General features: G+C 39.0%; 2 protein-coding genes across 3 annotated transcripts; one reads left to right on the forward strand and one right to left on the reverse strand.

The window, feature by feature from the left end:
* The first annotated feature begins 795 nt into the window (after nucleotides 1-795).
* Nucleotides 796-6812, forward strand: lxn (latexin). 2 transcript variants are annotated; one of them, XM_053320745.1, is made up of 7 exons: nucleotides 796-1181; nucleotides 4201-4380; nucleotides 4468-4530; nucleotides 5217-5391; nucleotides 5577-5713; nucleotides 6079-6141; nucleotides 6476-6812. In XM_053320745.1, the coding sequence occupies exons 1-7, from the start codon at nucleotides 1038-1040 to the stop codon at nucleotides 6581-6583; spliced, it is 870 nt and encodes a 289-aa protein (XP_053176720.1). In that variant the 5' UTR covers nucleotides 796-1037; the 3' UTR covers nucleotides 6584-6812. The 2 variants fall into 2 exon arrangements, with proteins under 2 accessions (XP_053176720.1, XP_053176721.1); XM_053320746.1 differs by lacking the exon at nucleotides 796-1181 and adding an exon at nucleotides 3836-3908.
* gfm1 (G elongation factor, mitochondrial 1) lies at nucleotides 1175-13437 on the reverse strand. The gene is made up of 18 exons (XM_053320731.1): nucleotides 13304-13437; nucleotides 13066-13218; nucleotides 12833-12965; nucleotides 11118-11322; nucleotides 9923-10039; nucleotides 9535-9685; nucleotides 8580-8734; nucleotides 8381-8465; nucleotides 8116-8253; nucleotides 7718-7819; nucleotides 7529-7585; nucleotides 7293-7430; nucleotides 6876-6958; nucleotides 3297-3459; nucleotides 3004-3148; nucleotides 2742-2902; nucleotides 2597-2650; nucleotides 1175-1756 (listed from the first exon to the last, which is right to left on the reverse strand). Exons 1-18 carry the CDS (start codon nucleotides 13376-13378, stop codon nucleotides 1625-1627), a joined length of 2247 nt encoding a protein of 748 aa, XP_053176706.1. The 5' UTR covers nucleotides 13379-13437; the 3' UTR covers nucleotides 1175-1624.
* Nucleotides 13438-16085: the final 2648 nt, after the last annotated feature.

Below are 16085 nucleotides of genomic sequence, written 5' to 3' on the forward strand. Positions count from 1 at the left end.
TAATGCCAGGTGTAAACAGGGTCAAGGAGAATGACACTTGACGAAAACAATCTCTCCACAAGGTCCATTAGTAGCTCTTCTGGAGCTAATACAAAGCTCCGAAACAGCTACTGATGAACCTTGTGGTGAGATTGTTTTTGTTAACTACTATTTCCATGATCCCTGAAGGTTTTTAAAATCTGGTGGCAGTATTTCCTGTGTGTATATGTAGTTATGGTCTCTCTCTCTGTCTCTCACTCCTCTCTCCTTCTTTCTCTCTCAACCCAACCGGTCAAGGCAGATGGCCGCCCACCAAGAGCCCGGTTCTGTTTGATGTTTCTTTCCATTAAAAAGGAGAGTTTTTACCTGCTGCTGTTGCCAAGTACTTGCTCATAAGGGAATTATCTTTCAGTAAAATAAGAGTACGTGCTAGACCTGCTCTATGTGAGATGTGCCTTGAGATTTGGCGCCATGTAAATAAAATTGAAATTATGGTTATCACCTTATAATGAACTTACTTTGCTGGTTATTCTCTTGGTGTTGCCTAGCTTCAATAATCAGTGCAATCTTAAATCTTCCACAGTGTAAGTGTTTCTGTTTTAATTGCCAGGACATGTTGAATTTGGCTCAGTGAATGTCTTACATTCAATCTCTGTGTACCAAGAGAGGCTGCAATCAATCAAATTCACATATTAGTCACACCTGTGTTTCCAGCAGCAGCTCTAATTGGATAACTACTCCTAAACTAATCAATTCCTCTCGTGGATAGTGTTGAAACATTTAGCGGTTGACAGCTTAAGTGAGTTGCATCAGAGCAAATGAAGAACAGACCCAGATAGAGTGGAGCAGTTTGTTTAGTTAAAGGGAGAAAATCATAAACAGATCGTGCCAGGAAGACAGCAGGATCTGGACAATCTCTTCTCTCTGCCTCCCCTCCCCTTCTCCTCCGTTACATAAGTCCACACTGGCAGGAGGGTTCATTTCCCTGCCTCAACTCCTTGACAGAAGCGGTCGCTGCTTTCCTTTTCTCCAGCATCTGTATTTTACAGCACATTACAATGAGGATCATCATTGCTCTGGTTCTGTTAACTGCAGTAAAAAGGAGCCTCAATGCAATAATCAGACCAGAAGCTGACTCAGCAGACAAGTCAGCTCATCCCACCAGCATTCCAGTGACAACGGATGAATCTTGGATCAATGAGGTGAGAGGAGGTGCAAGGTGAGAGGAAACACTAATCCACTAACCATGCGTTTCATATTAGGTGGGAAAATTATTGAAAAAGAACTACACACTAAAAGATAACATAATATATCATCTTTGTTGCAGTCATTGTTACAAGATCATTCTGTACATAGTACAAAAGCCATTATCTGCTCAAGTCAAAACACTGAGCTTGCTGTACGTTTTCACTCTAGGAGCATAGAGGTCAAATGGTGCTAAAATCAAGGTAATAAATATGTTTTCCACAGGGATCGGACAATATAGAAGAAGGTTACACTCCAAAAGGTATCTACAACGTAAATGGAATCCGTCTCCAAATTACAGAATTATTGCAAAGCCATGACTGAGGATGGGCACAAAAGAACGTGTGTAAAGATGAGGGACGGTGGTCATGTCAGAGTCCAGTATACAGTTTGACAGTTTTCAGTTCTTCCACTTGTTCTTCTTTGCGGGAAGCTGGCCTGTAGCCTCTAAGTGTTTGTGGATGAGTTCTTCTTGTGTGCCTGGCAGGCAGGGCTGGTATCTGCTGTAGTCCATGGTGTACTCGCCTTTACCCTGAATAAATAAAAAAAGGTTATCTTTCATTATCATGCTAGTGGTAACTTCAGCCTGTCAGTTCCAAATTGAAATATCTCAGCAATTATTGGATGGACTGCCATAAAATTTTGTACAGACATTCAAACCCAGTGGATGAAATCTAATGACTATGCTGATCCGCTAACTTTTCATAGAGCTTAATCACTGGGTCAGAATTTCAGTTTGTCCAATAATGTGGTTTATGTAGCAGAGATGTACCATAAAAACTCCATTAGCTTCAGCTGTTCAGTGCTAATTAGAACATATTAGCATACTTAAAAGATGGTAAACATGGTAAATATTAAACCTGCAAGATATCAGTCTGTTAGCATGCCAATATTAGCATTTAGGTCAAAGCACAGACTTCCAGAGCTGCTGGCGTGTTTGTAGACTCCGACTATTGTTCAAAGTTCATATTTAATACGTTACCTGACTGTCCGCACATGCCCACAAACGGCAGTCAAAAAATAAGTGAAATCCTACTACAATTGTTTATGTACCCTTCCAGAAGTCTGCCGAGGGTCAGACTCTGGCAGCTAACCAATCAGAACAGAGTGAGCTTGTTGGGAGGGGGCCTTCAGAGGCTGAGCTGAGGGGCTTTAGGACCATTATTAAATAGTAAGATACTTAAGGAATTTCTGAACTGTTAAGCAAAGATACTTCAGTAGAGCCCAGGAATGTAAATATAGATCTGGATATGTGCATGACACGTCCCCTTTAAATACATAAGCTGTTTGCATACTAGAACTTCTCTGAATAGGCCCGGCATGTTTTAGACTAGAACAGGTCAGAGTTTTAGGCTGCTTAGTTTGAACTTACTTCAGTGCAGGAGCGTAGCTCTGTGGCGTAGCCGAACATGTCGTTTAGTGGAATCTGTTGGGTGAAACGGGCAATTAAGTCAAATGTAAATACACCAAGGAATACTAGGATAAGGTGTGCTGAATGTGAAGAATGACAAACTCACATCAGCGTACAGGGTGAAGTATCCTTCAGCCCCATCCTGTCCTGTAATGACACCATGGCGACGGTTTACTCCAGAAATAACTGTTCCCTGAAACTCCTGAGGTGCAACAATTTCCACAGACATGATGGGCTCCAGGATGGCAGCGGTGGCTTTCTCCATAGCTGCAGACAAAACATCAAAGTCAGCATAAAAATAGACTCACAACAATGTGAATAAAAATTACACGTCATCAGAGCTCACGTAACCTTCATCTGACCCTCACCTTGCTTTAGAGCGCCCTCTCCTGCACGGATGAAGGAGAGCTCATTAGAGTCCACCATGTGATGTGCTCCATCCTCCAGGAGGAATCTGACTCCTGAGATTTTGTGGCCGCTCAGGGGTCCCTTCTCACAGGCGTCCCTGAAACCCTGTGGGAACGAGGGTGGGAAAACAGAAAAAGTGAGGCGACAAAGAGGAGAAAGATGATTTAAAAACATACTTACTTAGCTTTACTAACATGCACAACAGCTGCACTTTGACAACATTAAAGTGAGGAAAAGAAACATTTGTGCATACCTTTTCTATAGCTGGTACAAACTGCTTCGGGACATTGGTTCCCATCGTCTGGTCATCAAACTCCACTTTGGTGGAATCTTCTGCATCCAGTGGCTCGAGGACTCCAATAACTTTACCGTACTGCCCAGAACCACCACTCTGCTTCTTATGAGTGAAGTCAAACCTGAAGAAAACATCAGAAAAATCCACATTTTGAACAGGGGAAGAAAAACTGCAATTGAAATCCCCCCCCCCCCCCATCACTTTGTTTAAGCATATTTGAGAAATGTGCCAGTAATAGATATCAATTGACAATTTAGAAGGAAAAATCAAAATTATCATGTAATTTTTTGATAGTTACCTAAAGTAAGACTATTGTAGGAATTAGAACCAAATTTGAGGGATCCAGGTCTATTTTCTTGCATTGCATTTTATTTCAAGTTGATTTGGTAGCAAGTATGAAGAGCAAGAAAAGAGCTATGTCTCTTTAAAAGGGGGAAGTCCTAAAAGAGGATTGGCATAGAAGGAAGTAGGAAGTAATTGTTGCACTTCCATGAGCAGCTGCTAACTCTCGGACAAACATAACTTTCCACCTGCCAAGTAACAGACAGAGTCTCAGTGTTCCAGTAACAGGCAAGATTACACTCCCTTATTTGACTCAGTATCATCACATTCTTCACCTCTACACTCTTGATAACACATTGTTTCTATATGTACTTACTGCCCTTCCTACTCTTGTCTTTAGATGATATTGTTGCTAAAGCTTTTTTATCTACACACAGACAAACAGACAAATCTAAGACAAAAGCTCCACCCTGAGGATCAAAGTCCTTCAGCAACGGGAGCCCATCCCTGCTCCCTACAGCTGCTTCTTTTCTTTATTTTTCACTCCTTCCATACTCTCTGTTTCTCTGTGGAATAACAGATATCAATGAATGGGGTGGTGGAGGAGGATATAGAGGATATGAACGAGACCGGAGAGCTAAACCCAAACTACTATCCTGCTCAGAGGGCAGCCACGGTGGTCGAACACTACCTCAACACCCGCTATGGCTCACCGTCCAAGCTGTTCTTACTGCACGACGTCCACAAAGCAAACGCCGAGGTCAGCTAAACACGAGGAAGCCTTTTTATCTTTAACTTTTATCAACGCTGGTGTCAACTATGATTTAATTTCTGATTTCTCTTTTAGGATGTAGCGGACTCTGGAAGAAAGTATCAGCTGGAGATCTCAATGCAGGAGATCATCGGGAATGTAAGTGTACATGGAAGTTGCTACTGTACCTTTTTTAAATTTGGTTTAATTTCTGAATTGTTTAATTTTGTTGGTTTGACAGGGACAGAAAAAACCCAGCTGTGAATGAGCCTGAGTTAACACAGAAAGCTATTTTTCCATCTGTAATCCCTGCCCAGATGTTAAAAATATCCCCAAAACAGAAGAAAGCTACATATCTTATTTCAAACGTCATTCCTGATTCAGATATTTTAAAACATTTAACCATGCTCATTTGAGTTTGTCTGTTTGTTTCTAAAAGGATTCATAGTAATTGGCATAATCCTTGTTTAACTTGCTTCATTTATCCTCGGTGTCAAACATGTTATAATTAATGGTAGTGCATGCATGTTGTACTTGTTAGAAATGTAGAACATGAAAAGAATTAAACAAATCAGAGTTTCTGTTTAAAGTACACAGCTGAATAATCTGTGGTTTCAGAGTAAACACGTCTGACCAGGTTTGACAAGATTTATAAAAACAGCAGATAAAAGGAGGCTCACATGAGATTGTATATTTTAACAGTGTGTTTGCAACCTTGACTCACTGGCTGCCATGGTAACATCTGGACTACGCCTTTGCTCTGTCAACTACCCTCCACTTCTTCTTTTATACACTTTTCTGTCTTCACTTGTGCTTCATGCCTGTTTTTTGTTAAATTCCTCCAGACTACATGGACTTGCTCTGCAGAAGTTTTGTTTCCAAGAGGTGGACAGCAGCGTTCACCTCAGGTTAAGGCCTCATGTGAAGAGCTCGTAAAAATCAATACTACAGCTCAAGACGAGGCCTTGTACCAGCAGCACAAGATGAACCAGAGTCTGCTGTCGGTACGACATTTACCTGGTAAATGCAATAAAACTAATTCTTCATACTGTTGCAACTGACACAACACAGAATGCCATATTGCCCAACATCAGCAGTTTAAAATGAGTGTTTCAACAAGAGAACTCCATGTTCCTCCTAATAGTAATGACGCAACACGCTGACTACACTTTGACTCATTACACGTTCATTATTCTCATCAACAGATAGCTACGGCCATATTGAACCTGACATGAAACCTTTCTGGCACCTGGGAGCTGTGGCCTCCAGTTTTGTCATGTTGAATGAATCCACTGAAGACACTAAATACAACATGGCTCAGGTGGCCAACGTCACACAAATGGTAGGTGTTTTTTCTGCAGCTAAAAGTGGCTTTCAGATCTGTTCAAACATCCTCAATAGATAATAAGTAGGTCTAATTTTTGACTGAATTTAGCCTTTAAACAACAGTAATGGAAGCAGGATTTTTTTGAAATGAATGTAGCACCATAGAAATGTTGTATATTGTAATAAAAGCATAAAAGTGTGTCTCAGTCAATCTTAACATGTATTTTTAAATCAATACAGTCTGTGATAAAGACACAGCACCTTTCCTGCATCAACCATCAGAGGGTACAACTTTGCACTCTCTGACAAGAAGCTCAGTTGGAAGTTGGAACACATCTACCTGAACTCATTTGGATTCATTTGTCCCCTTTTCTCCTGCAGGCAACTGAGAACGACCAGCTGAAGTTCGACTATGACGTACTGCTGCATGATATGGTGTCTCAGGTAATCCCTTAAGTCATTAATATACTGCAATATTATTAATTCATTAATAAATGCAGCTATTATTCTCATAATCAATTAATCAAGTATTTCAATTTGTTAATCGCAAGCTATGAAATTATCTTATTTAAACCGATATGCAACTAAGAAAAAAAATCCACAAGAAATAATTTCATGATATGAACCAGAAAAACTGACCATGGCATTTATGCAGCAGTATGTCCCTAGTAAACTGATTAATTGCTTATCATAATGGGCACTCGATAACCACATCCTATCTTTCTATGATATGTATAAAATGCCATTTTACTGGTGACTTATGTGTATATTTTTGCAGGAAATCATTCACTGGAAACTGCTGATCACCTGGTCTCCTCCAGAGGGAGTTAAAGTGCTGCAGATGACAATGCTGCCCCGCTGCTTTGAGTGTGAAAAACCTCATTAATATTGAAACATTAATACATAGTATATACTAGTATATACATACATAGTAGAGCAGCAAGTATGAAGTTTGTATTTGCTGTTGATGCTTGCAGTATTCACTTTTGTAACTTTATTTTATCAAAAAACAAATGAATTTATCATACATAATGATGATAGCCTTACACTCTGCTACTTTCCTAGTACCTCAGATTGTTAGCGTCAATATAGTCAAAATAAACTGTTTATACAGAATATTGCCTCAGTTTATCTGTGTTCAGAGTTTGTGTGTGTTTGCGTTGGAGATAAACACTTACGGTACAGGACTGGTGATCGTCTCTCTGAAAGCCACTTTGGGCTTTCCCATCACACAGGGACAGCCATATTCTCTCTCCATCCTCTAAAATGCAGAACCCAAACAAAAACAGGTCAGATATAGGTTAAATTTAAAAGGGGAAAAAATAGGAAAACCTGGTTTATTATGCAGTTCTATCCATTAAATGTCTGATTTCCTGAAGTTTGGACACATTGACTAGCATTCAGTTTATGGTGTGTTTGGTTTCATCTCTAAGACCTATAGACATTTTTCTCCTTTTAGTGGAAAGCATTAAGAATAGTGTGTCAAATTTTCAGAGAGCTCAGTTTAAAAAAACAAAGTAACCTAGATGACTGAATGAGTATCAGTTATATCAGGACATCTTGTATTTACCACACAGTGCATATCTGATGTGTACCTGGGAGTAAATTTCCAGATGCAGCTCGCCCATGCCTGAGATGATAGTTTCTTTGCTCTCTGTGTCATAATGAACTCTGAACGTCGGATCCTCTCTGGTGAAACGGTTGATACCTTTGGAGAATTTATCCAGGTCGTTCTGGTTGAAAGGAAGATGATAAAAAGTTAAAGAATGTTGCAATTTAGGCTCCTGAAGTCCTTTTAAAGATACATGTAAGTCTGTATTTATTTAGTTACCTTGTTGGAAGGCTTCATTGACATGGAAATGACAGGCTCTGGGATGTGAATAGACTCCTGTGGGACAAATAACATAATGAATACCCACAAGATGCTGCTTATATCTTTAGAATAAAGAATGACAACATGAATATGCAAAAACCTGTCTACATCAATAGGTTTTAATATGAAAACACTGAAATATCTCACCATAGAGAGGTTAGCGCTGGCCTTGGATGTGAAAGTATCTCCACTTGCACAGTCGACCCCAAACAGAGCACAAATATCTCCTGCATACACCTCATCAACATCCTGAAAAGGTGCAGATAGAAGGGGAATAATGGAGATATATATAGTTAGTCTATATGTGTGATTTTTTTTTTAAAACATACAAATGAATATTTAACTGTTTAATGTCTTGTTTTGATGCAAGACAGATGGAAACATGTTACTCTGGTGTCACAAGGGATGTGGTCGTTATCTACACACTTCACTGCAACCAAAAGAGGAACTTAAAGCATTTTGACCATGTCATGTTTGTTTTTGCTGTTAAAAATGGAAACTGCAGATGGAAACCTATGACAGCCTGCTGACTATCTTGTTCTCACCTCCATCTGGTCAGCGTGGAGACGCACAAGCCTCTGCACTCTGACTTTCTTGCTTGTGCGCGTGTTGTAGATGTACTCCCCCTTCTTCAGACAGCCCTGGTACACGCGCACGTACGTCAGCTGACCGAATCTCCCTGCCTGTTGATGAGAAAGACCACAAGAAACAGTAAAACATTAGAAAGTTAAACAAAGTAGTGGAAATAAAGAATAAACTATGGGGGATGTATGAAAGAGAAAAACAACTTTAGTTCTTAGTGCTTTTTACCTCCAGTTTGAAGGCCAGACCAACATAAGGGTGTGTAGAATCTCTTGTTGGATCCATGAGAATTTTTGATGATTCACTGGAACCTCTAATACATTGAAAAAAAACAGATGATGTAACATTTTCCGAGAAAGACTATCAGAAAATTCAGTTCAGTTCCTCTTCTCACAGTGAGCAACGAGACACTATACTCCATACTTACTCGTCATTGAGGATGCCGTAGTTGTTGACTTCTGTGGGGTTTGGCAGGTATTCCAGTACGGCGTCCAGTAGAGGCTGGACACCCTTGTTCTTCAGTGCTGTTCCCACCAGCACTGGGGAGAAGAGACGCTGTACTGTGGCTCTCCGGATTGCAGCCTTGGAGACAGTGAGAGGAGATGAAGCACATTTTTATTCATCAGTCACACACAGGGTGACACACATCCCAGTTTAGATGTAGATTTTTTTGACAGACCTAATTTCAATGAATAATACAGACCTGTCATTAATAGGTCTAAAAGATGCCATACTGTTATCACCTGTACTAGCTGGCAACGTCACTCTGTCCGTCCACCACTTTAGTCTCTAGTGGATGGACTGGCCTTTTGGTTTTGGTTGAATTGTACATTTCTGAATTTCAATTAAACTAAGATGGTGAACATTTAAATAGTATACCTGCAAAACCTCAACATGTCAACATTTTCACTAAGGGTACGATAGTATGCTGATGTTAGCATTTAAATCAAAGTGGCTGTGGACGCTTATTCTTGTTAAGCAATAATAGTCAAATCAGTTATTTTTAAACTTATTATGAAGCAACTATATGTCATAGTTTTAGACAAAAGGGAAGACACTCAAAGACAGTTGGTGAAGATAGACGCACACAGTTGAAGAGTACTTTTATGGTCTTTCATTCATTCTTTAAGAAACTTGAAAACCTTGTTATTTCTTAAATCCCAAAGATTTCAAATACGTTGGCGCACATGTCCTCTCTTCTACACAGAAATGTATCAGACACATATCGACCATGTACTAGTTACTTTTGGGGACATTGCATAGACTTACATTCATGTCCTTAACCACTGACCCAAAAATCAGTTTCTACCCCAATTGTAAGTCTGAGATTTGTCCCCAAAAGTAGCCTATGACAGATCACACACAAATGCACACATACACACCTTCAGGTCATCGTTGGTTGGAATTTTTTCCTCCAAGAACATCTCTCCCAAAATTTCATCAGCGTTAGCTACACACTCCACCAGTTCCTGTCTCCGGTCGGCAGCCTCTGCACGAAAATCTGCCGGTATCTCATCATAGCGGATATCTTGACTGCAGGGAGGGAAAAATAAACATTTGAGTCAGCTTTCGAGTGCCCAGGATATGGAAAAGAACCTGGGCAGTGGTGAATCAGAGCTTGAAATTAATACTTGCTATCTGAGAAATGCTGATAAGTCATATTAGTCACTGATGCCTACAGCCCTTTCTAAATGATTCACATTAGGCCAATAATTAAAAATGATTACACTGTTGCAGAAACAGACCTCCTTATCATCAAGCTTCCCTTACCCAAATGGTCCATCAAAATACATGGTTCGCTCCCCTATGAGGTCAATCAGGCCACGTATTTCTCCCTCCAGGCCGATGGGGATGTTCACGAAGGCTGCATTGTGGTTCAGTTTGGTTCTGAAGAAAAACATTTGAAGAGGTTTGCGTAAGAAACTTAGGAAAACTGTGGTAACCAAATACAGGAAGTAAAACCATTTATAGTGCTGTGCCCTAAATACTTCTTATGATTTCATGTTAGCCAGTGAATGCAGTGGATAGGGGATTCAGTGTGCTCTTGTTTGTACCAAAACATCACCATTTTCCTGCTTCAGTGGCCACTGTTTAGTTTAATGGATGTTAATCAATTCTCAGCAGCTCATGAGAAAGCATTAATGTAAGCTGGTAGAGTTAGTTTATAGTTCAACATATTAAATAGAACCCGATTGATACTGGATTTTTGGGGGCCGACACTAATATGACAGATTTTTTTTTTGAAAATTCAATACCAATATATCTGCTTATATTCTCGTATATACAAAAACACACATTTTTTTGCAATGTGATTATCAAGCACTTGTAACAAAGATATGAAATGGAGTCAAGATATTTTACAGTTTAACAATAAACTTTATTATATCAAATGACATCTGTGCATTTAAACAGTAAACTTCACTGGGAATTTAATAACTATGAATTTAAATTTTTTTAGAAAAAAGTCAAATATACATAAAATGCTACCTATACACTATAACTTTAAAAAATAAAATAAAAAAATTGGTGCACTTTGGATAACATACATGCTGATTCCAATATCTGAAATAGGTCAATAATACTGGCTGGCTGATATATGGGTCAGTGTAGAATTTCTATTTAAATATCATAATGACACTTATGGCTTTAATATTTTCTTTTCCCCTCATCTTACCAACTGTATTATTATTATTAGTATCATTATTATTATTATATACTAACATATTATGTTATGATTTACAACATTTACAAAATATAACTATAACTATAAATATAAACATTCCGATTTTTTTCTTTACTATCTGTTTTATCTGACGGATCTTTCACATCTTTCACTAACTGAAAAACCCTGCTGTAGTTATTCAGTCAATATTATATTGATTATAGATAGATAGATAGATAGATAGATAGATAGATAGATGTGTGATTCTTGGAATCAGCTGTCTGGTGTGTGTGCATGGCGTACCTCATCTGCTGCAGTGCTCGGCTGGGGTTGGCACCCATGCGGTCCAGCTTGTTGATGAAGGTGAGGAAGGGGACGTTGTAGCGTTTCATCTGTCTGTTAACGGTCATCGTCTGACACTGGACGCCCCCCACGGCACACAGCACCAGAACGGCTCCGTCCAGAACACGCAGTGCTCGCTCCACTTCGATGGTGAAATCCACGTGACCTGTTTACCAAAATGAAATGGAAACTTAGACTCTCATGTTATTGTCTTATGATTATGTTCCACTGCCTTTATTGCCAAAAGCACTTTACGTGACTTTGTGTTCTCTGCTTCCCAACAGGCAACATCACAGGTGAGCTGTGGGACTCGGCCACTGTAACTTCTGCTTCTCATTAAACAGAGGCAGAGAGAAAAATAAGCCTGCCACAATAATTACATTAATCAACATCATTGTGTCTATATATCAGCTTGATCATATTTTTGACCTCAGTATTTCCACACTTCACATTAGCAACTAAGAGGCTATGTCACATTGGCTAAGTGAGTAGTGTCCTCCATTCCTCACTGTGCACATCCTGAGTGGAGACTGCAGAAGAGTTAAAAGGTATATAACTCTGTCCCGGCCCTTAATGGCAGTCTGTGTTTTTACAGAGGCATAGCGCCCACTCTCCAATCCCACCCCCCGCAACGCTTGCATTATTATGCTATTATATTATCATTATATCAATGGTATACAATGATCTTCAAATGACAATATTGATAGATAAATAAACAGACCAGACTCCCTAAACATTCAGCAAATCAATTAAAAGCACCTGTAGTTAGGGTGATGGTTTTTGGCACACACAGCTGTATGCACAAACACCAACACTGAGCTTCACACAGTATCTCTTTCAACCTGGAAATGTGCAATAAAACTCATGATCTCTGTGAATTCATCTTTAGATTTCCACGACAAAACAAAGGAGATACAGAGAGATGTGAAAATGCAGATTAAAAAGTGATGCCTGATTTGACTCATTTGGATGGCTGAAGCATCATAATTAGCTTGCAGGTTCCTGTCATTTATACTGAAAGTACATTGTGAAGGGATTATAGCGGGGTAAATAAAGAAAAACATGTTTCAGTGTTCATCTGGGCTCCTGATTGTTGTTTTAAGACTTGAAAAACCCTTCATTTCAGTTTCCATGTTTGCTCAAGTAACATTTTTTGTGCCCGGGGGGAACTAATTTGATTTATTTAGATGGCTGAAGCATCATATTAAATGGTAAATGGACTGTAGGTATAAAGCGCTTTTCGAGTATTTACTCAAAGTGCTTTTACACGACTACATGTCACATTCACACACTGATGACAGGGTTCCCACGCAGGGTACCAACCTGCTCATCAGAGGGAAACTAACATCCATAAACCATTAACGCAGGCATCAGGAGCAAAGTATCTTGCCCAAGGACACAATAACATGTGGACGGGAATCGAACCACTGATCTTCTGAGTGGTGGACGAGCTGCTGTACCTCCTGAGCCACAGCCGCTTGCAGACTCCCATCACTTATACTTAAAGTGCATTATAAAGGGATCTTTTAATGGACAGTATGAACAGGGGGAAGATTACAGAAGAAAAAATATATTTCAGTGTTCATTTGGGCTCCTGACTGTTGTTTTAAGACTTGAAATCTGTGAACCTGTCCTTTGAGTATCCTTTTTATGCTTTAAGTAACACTTTTTAGTACCTGGGGTGTCAATGATATTAATGTTATGATCCTTCCACACGGTGTAAGTGGCAGCTGACTGGATGGTGATGCCTCTCTGCCTCTCCAGCTCCATTGAGTCCATAGTGGCTCCAACACCATCCTTCCCTTTCACCTGCACCCCGCAGGAGAGAGAGAAGGAGTGAATTCAAAATATACATCCACATGCAATCATTATCTAATCATAACACCACTGACTGCACTGATTCATGTACCTCGTGTATCTCTGCTATCCTGCCAGTGTAGTAGAGGACGCGCTCGGTCAGGGTGGTCTTCCCGGAGTCGATGTGCGCTGAGATGCCGATGTTTCGGATCCTCTCGTTGGGAAACACACCGGAGGAGCATGACCGACAGCTGTTGATGAGCACCTGAAGAGGAGGATCGATAATCAGACCGGACTTGTGTGTGTTTACTGACTGACGGTGTCAATCACCTCTGGTTAGCTAATCTTACCTTTTTAAGCGTGACGCTGCTCGGAGCTACAAGACGCGTTTTGGCCAAACACAATCCTGCTTTTAGTACTCTCATGTTGGCTAGAGCTCGGTGGGATACACGGGGTGGTCGTTATTCCTCCTTTTACACAACCCGGTGAATGTCACGCCGGCGTCCTAGTTGTGAAACGCTGCTTCCGCGTCTACGGAAACACAGATGTACCAAACTTTTTAAAAAGCGTTTGCGTTTATTGAAAAAGAAAGAGAGCATGGATTTTACGGTTTTAAGATTGTGAATTACGTTAAAGACACAAAATAATAAATTGAATGAAAATAGAAAAAAATACGAAAAGGCATAAAAGGCACATGCTGCGTTCAAGTGCTTTCAGACAACTCTGATTTTTTATTTTTCCTTTAAGTTTGATCTTCTTATCGATTTTATTCTATTTATTTATCTTTTGTCTTTTTATCTCTTCTAACCAAGTTTTAGTTTAACTTTTTATTAAACCTAATATCTTTTGTTTGATTTTACTTTTCTTTTTTCTTTTTCTATTTTAACCTAGTTTTTCACTCTAACTTTTAATAAACATTTTCTCTTATTCTCTCTTATTGTATTTATTAATTTATTTTTACTTATTTTTATTTACATTTTCTAAACATTTTTATCATCCTTATTTTATCTTAAGTGGATCGGTCTCATTTGTTGTTTTTTAATTTGTTCTTTGTTTTTGTTCTCCCATCACTTTTATTCCCTTTCTTTTATGTTGTCACTTGTTCTGTCTTATGATTAGTTTGTCAATAAATTGTAAAGCACTTTGAACTACACTAGCCTGTATTAAAAGTGCTATATAAATAAAGTTTGATTGATTGAGGCCTCCAGTGTGCAAAATATATTAACATTTATGTAATTAAATCAAAGCAAATGAAGATCATAAAAAATAAAGCTGAATAATAAGTAATGTTTTCATAATTTCCTCAAATAATTATTTTTTTCATTATTTCAATTCTTATGCAGCAATTGTCTTCCTCTATTCAAATGCAAATTCTGAGTTTATTGTCAAATGTAGACTTTTTGTAATGATGCGACAAATAAGTTGAGGTATAATATATTCAAATTGTGTTGGTTTACAGTAAATAGTGTTGCAACAGTCACCAAAAGGTCATGGAGATAGTCATTCAACCACAAAATGTCTAAGATGTGTTTAGAGAGGAAGAAAACACTGAAGCAACAAGGGACTCAGGGGAAGGAGTTTTGTTCAGCTGTTGTTACATGACTAATAACCTCTCTCTGTAGAGAATAGAGGCTCTGTAGATAATAGAAGAAATGCAAATATACAGACTATATGCATGTTTTTACTGAAGGATCCAACAACAGATAGCCACAAGGTTGAAATATGTAAACACAAGATACATAATACAGAAATGAAAAAGGAAAAATGTATAACCTTTAAAATGTGTATAAGCAATATTGCAAACCAACCTAAAGGACCAGTGTGTAAGATTTAATGGCATCTAATGAAATGGGCTTGTTTGAAATGGAATCAAATATTTTAATTAGTGTAATCACATGGAAATAAGAATATTTGTGTTTTGGATAGCTTAGAATGAGGCCTTTCTACATATGTAACCAGTTGTGGTTGACATTATGTGCGTTGTGTAAGATGCAGAGACTCGGACCAGGATGTCTTTGAGGGCGATCACCATTTATTCTGACAACAGGAAGGAATGACCGGTCAACTAGTTAAACACACAAGCCCCTCTCTCATGGAGTATAGTGACAAAGAGGGGAGAGGCAGAGAGACATGATTAGAGGGGACCAACGAAAGTGAATGTCAGGTGTGCAGAAATGTTGTGTAATTATAACACATAACTAATTAATATTGAACTCAACACATATCTCATTACTGTATAATTTACTCTGTTACACATAGCGCTCACAGGTATTCTGCCATGTTGCATCGCCATGTTTCTACAGTAGCCGATAAACTTGTTCCTGCTAGTCTGTCTTTGTGTATGCTGTTTAAATGTCTTGTTGCCTGACCTGCCTTAGTGTTATTTTTTATCATGTTTCTTGCTCTTGTTTTTCTTATGTCTGTCCCTGTTTATGCAGTTGAATTGCCCTGTTGTGTTACTGTTGTCTTGCTTCTTGTTTGATTGCTGCTCATATGTGTTGTGCTTACATCTATTTTTGCTCACATTTGTTCTTGCTTATATCTGCTCCTGTCAAGTTGTTTTGTAACTGTTTGCTTGTTGCTTTGTTCAGACGTAGTTTGCTTTGCTTTTAATGTGTGCTGCTTATGGCACTCTGTGTTTTATACTTATTGTACCTAATTTGTCTTATAATGTTTTAAATCTGTTTTTATTTTTTATTTTAGGCTGTCAACTAACACCTGGCCAGGGACGACAGTCGAAAACTGGGTTAATTCTGGCATATATGTTTATTAATATGCACTGTCCCTGACAAATAAACGAATAAAATAAAAATAAAATAAGAACAAACCAAACACTGGCTTTAGAGAGGGCCTTTTGTGGGTTTTTTTGTGAGTTTTGGGGCCATTTAGGTAGCCCTACATCAGTAGTCACCAACTCTGCTCCTGGAGAGCTACTGCCCTGCATGTTTTAAGGTGACTCCCCACTCTAACACACCTGATTTAAAAAATGTGCTCCTTTTCAAGCCCTTGACAAGCTTCAGCTGCTTGATAATGAGTTTTAGAATCGAGTGTGTTAGAGTGGGGAGATACCTTAAAACCTGCAGGGCAGTAGCTCTCCAGGAACAAGGTTATAGAGACCACTGCCATAGCCTA

The sequence above is a fragment of the Scomber japonicus genome, chromosome 6 (assembly GCF_027409825.1).
Source record: "Scomber japonicus isolate fScoJap1 chromosome 6, fScoJap1.pri, whole genome shotgun sequence".
NCBI classification, from domain to species: Eukaryota; Metazoa; Chordata; class Actinopteri; order Scombriformes; family Scombridae; genus Scomber; species Scomber japonicus.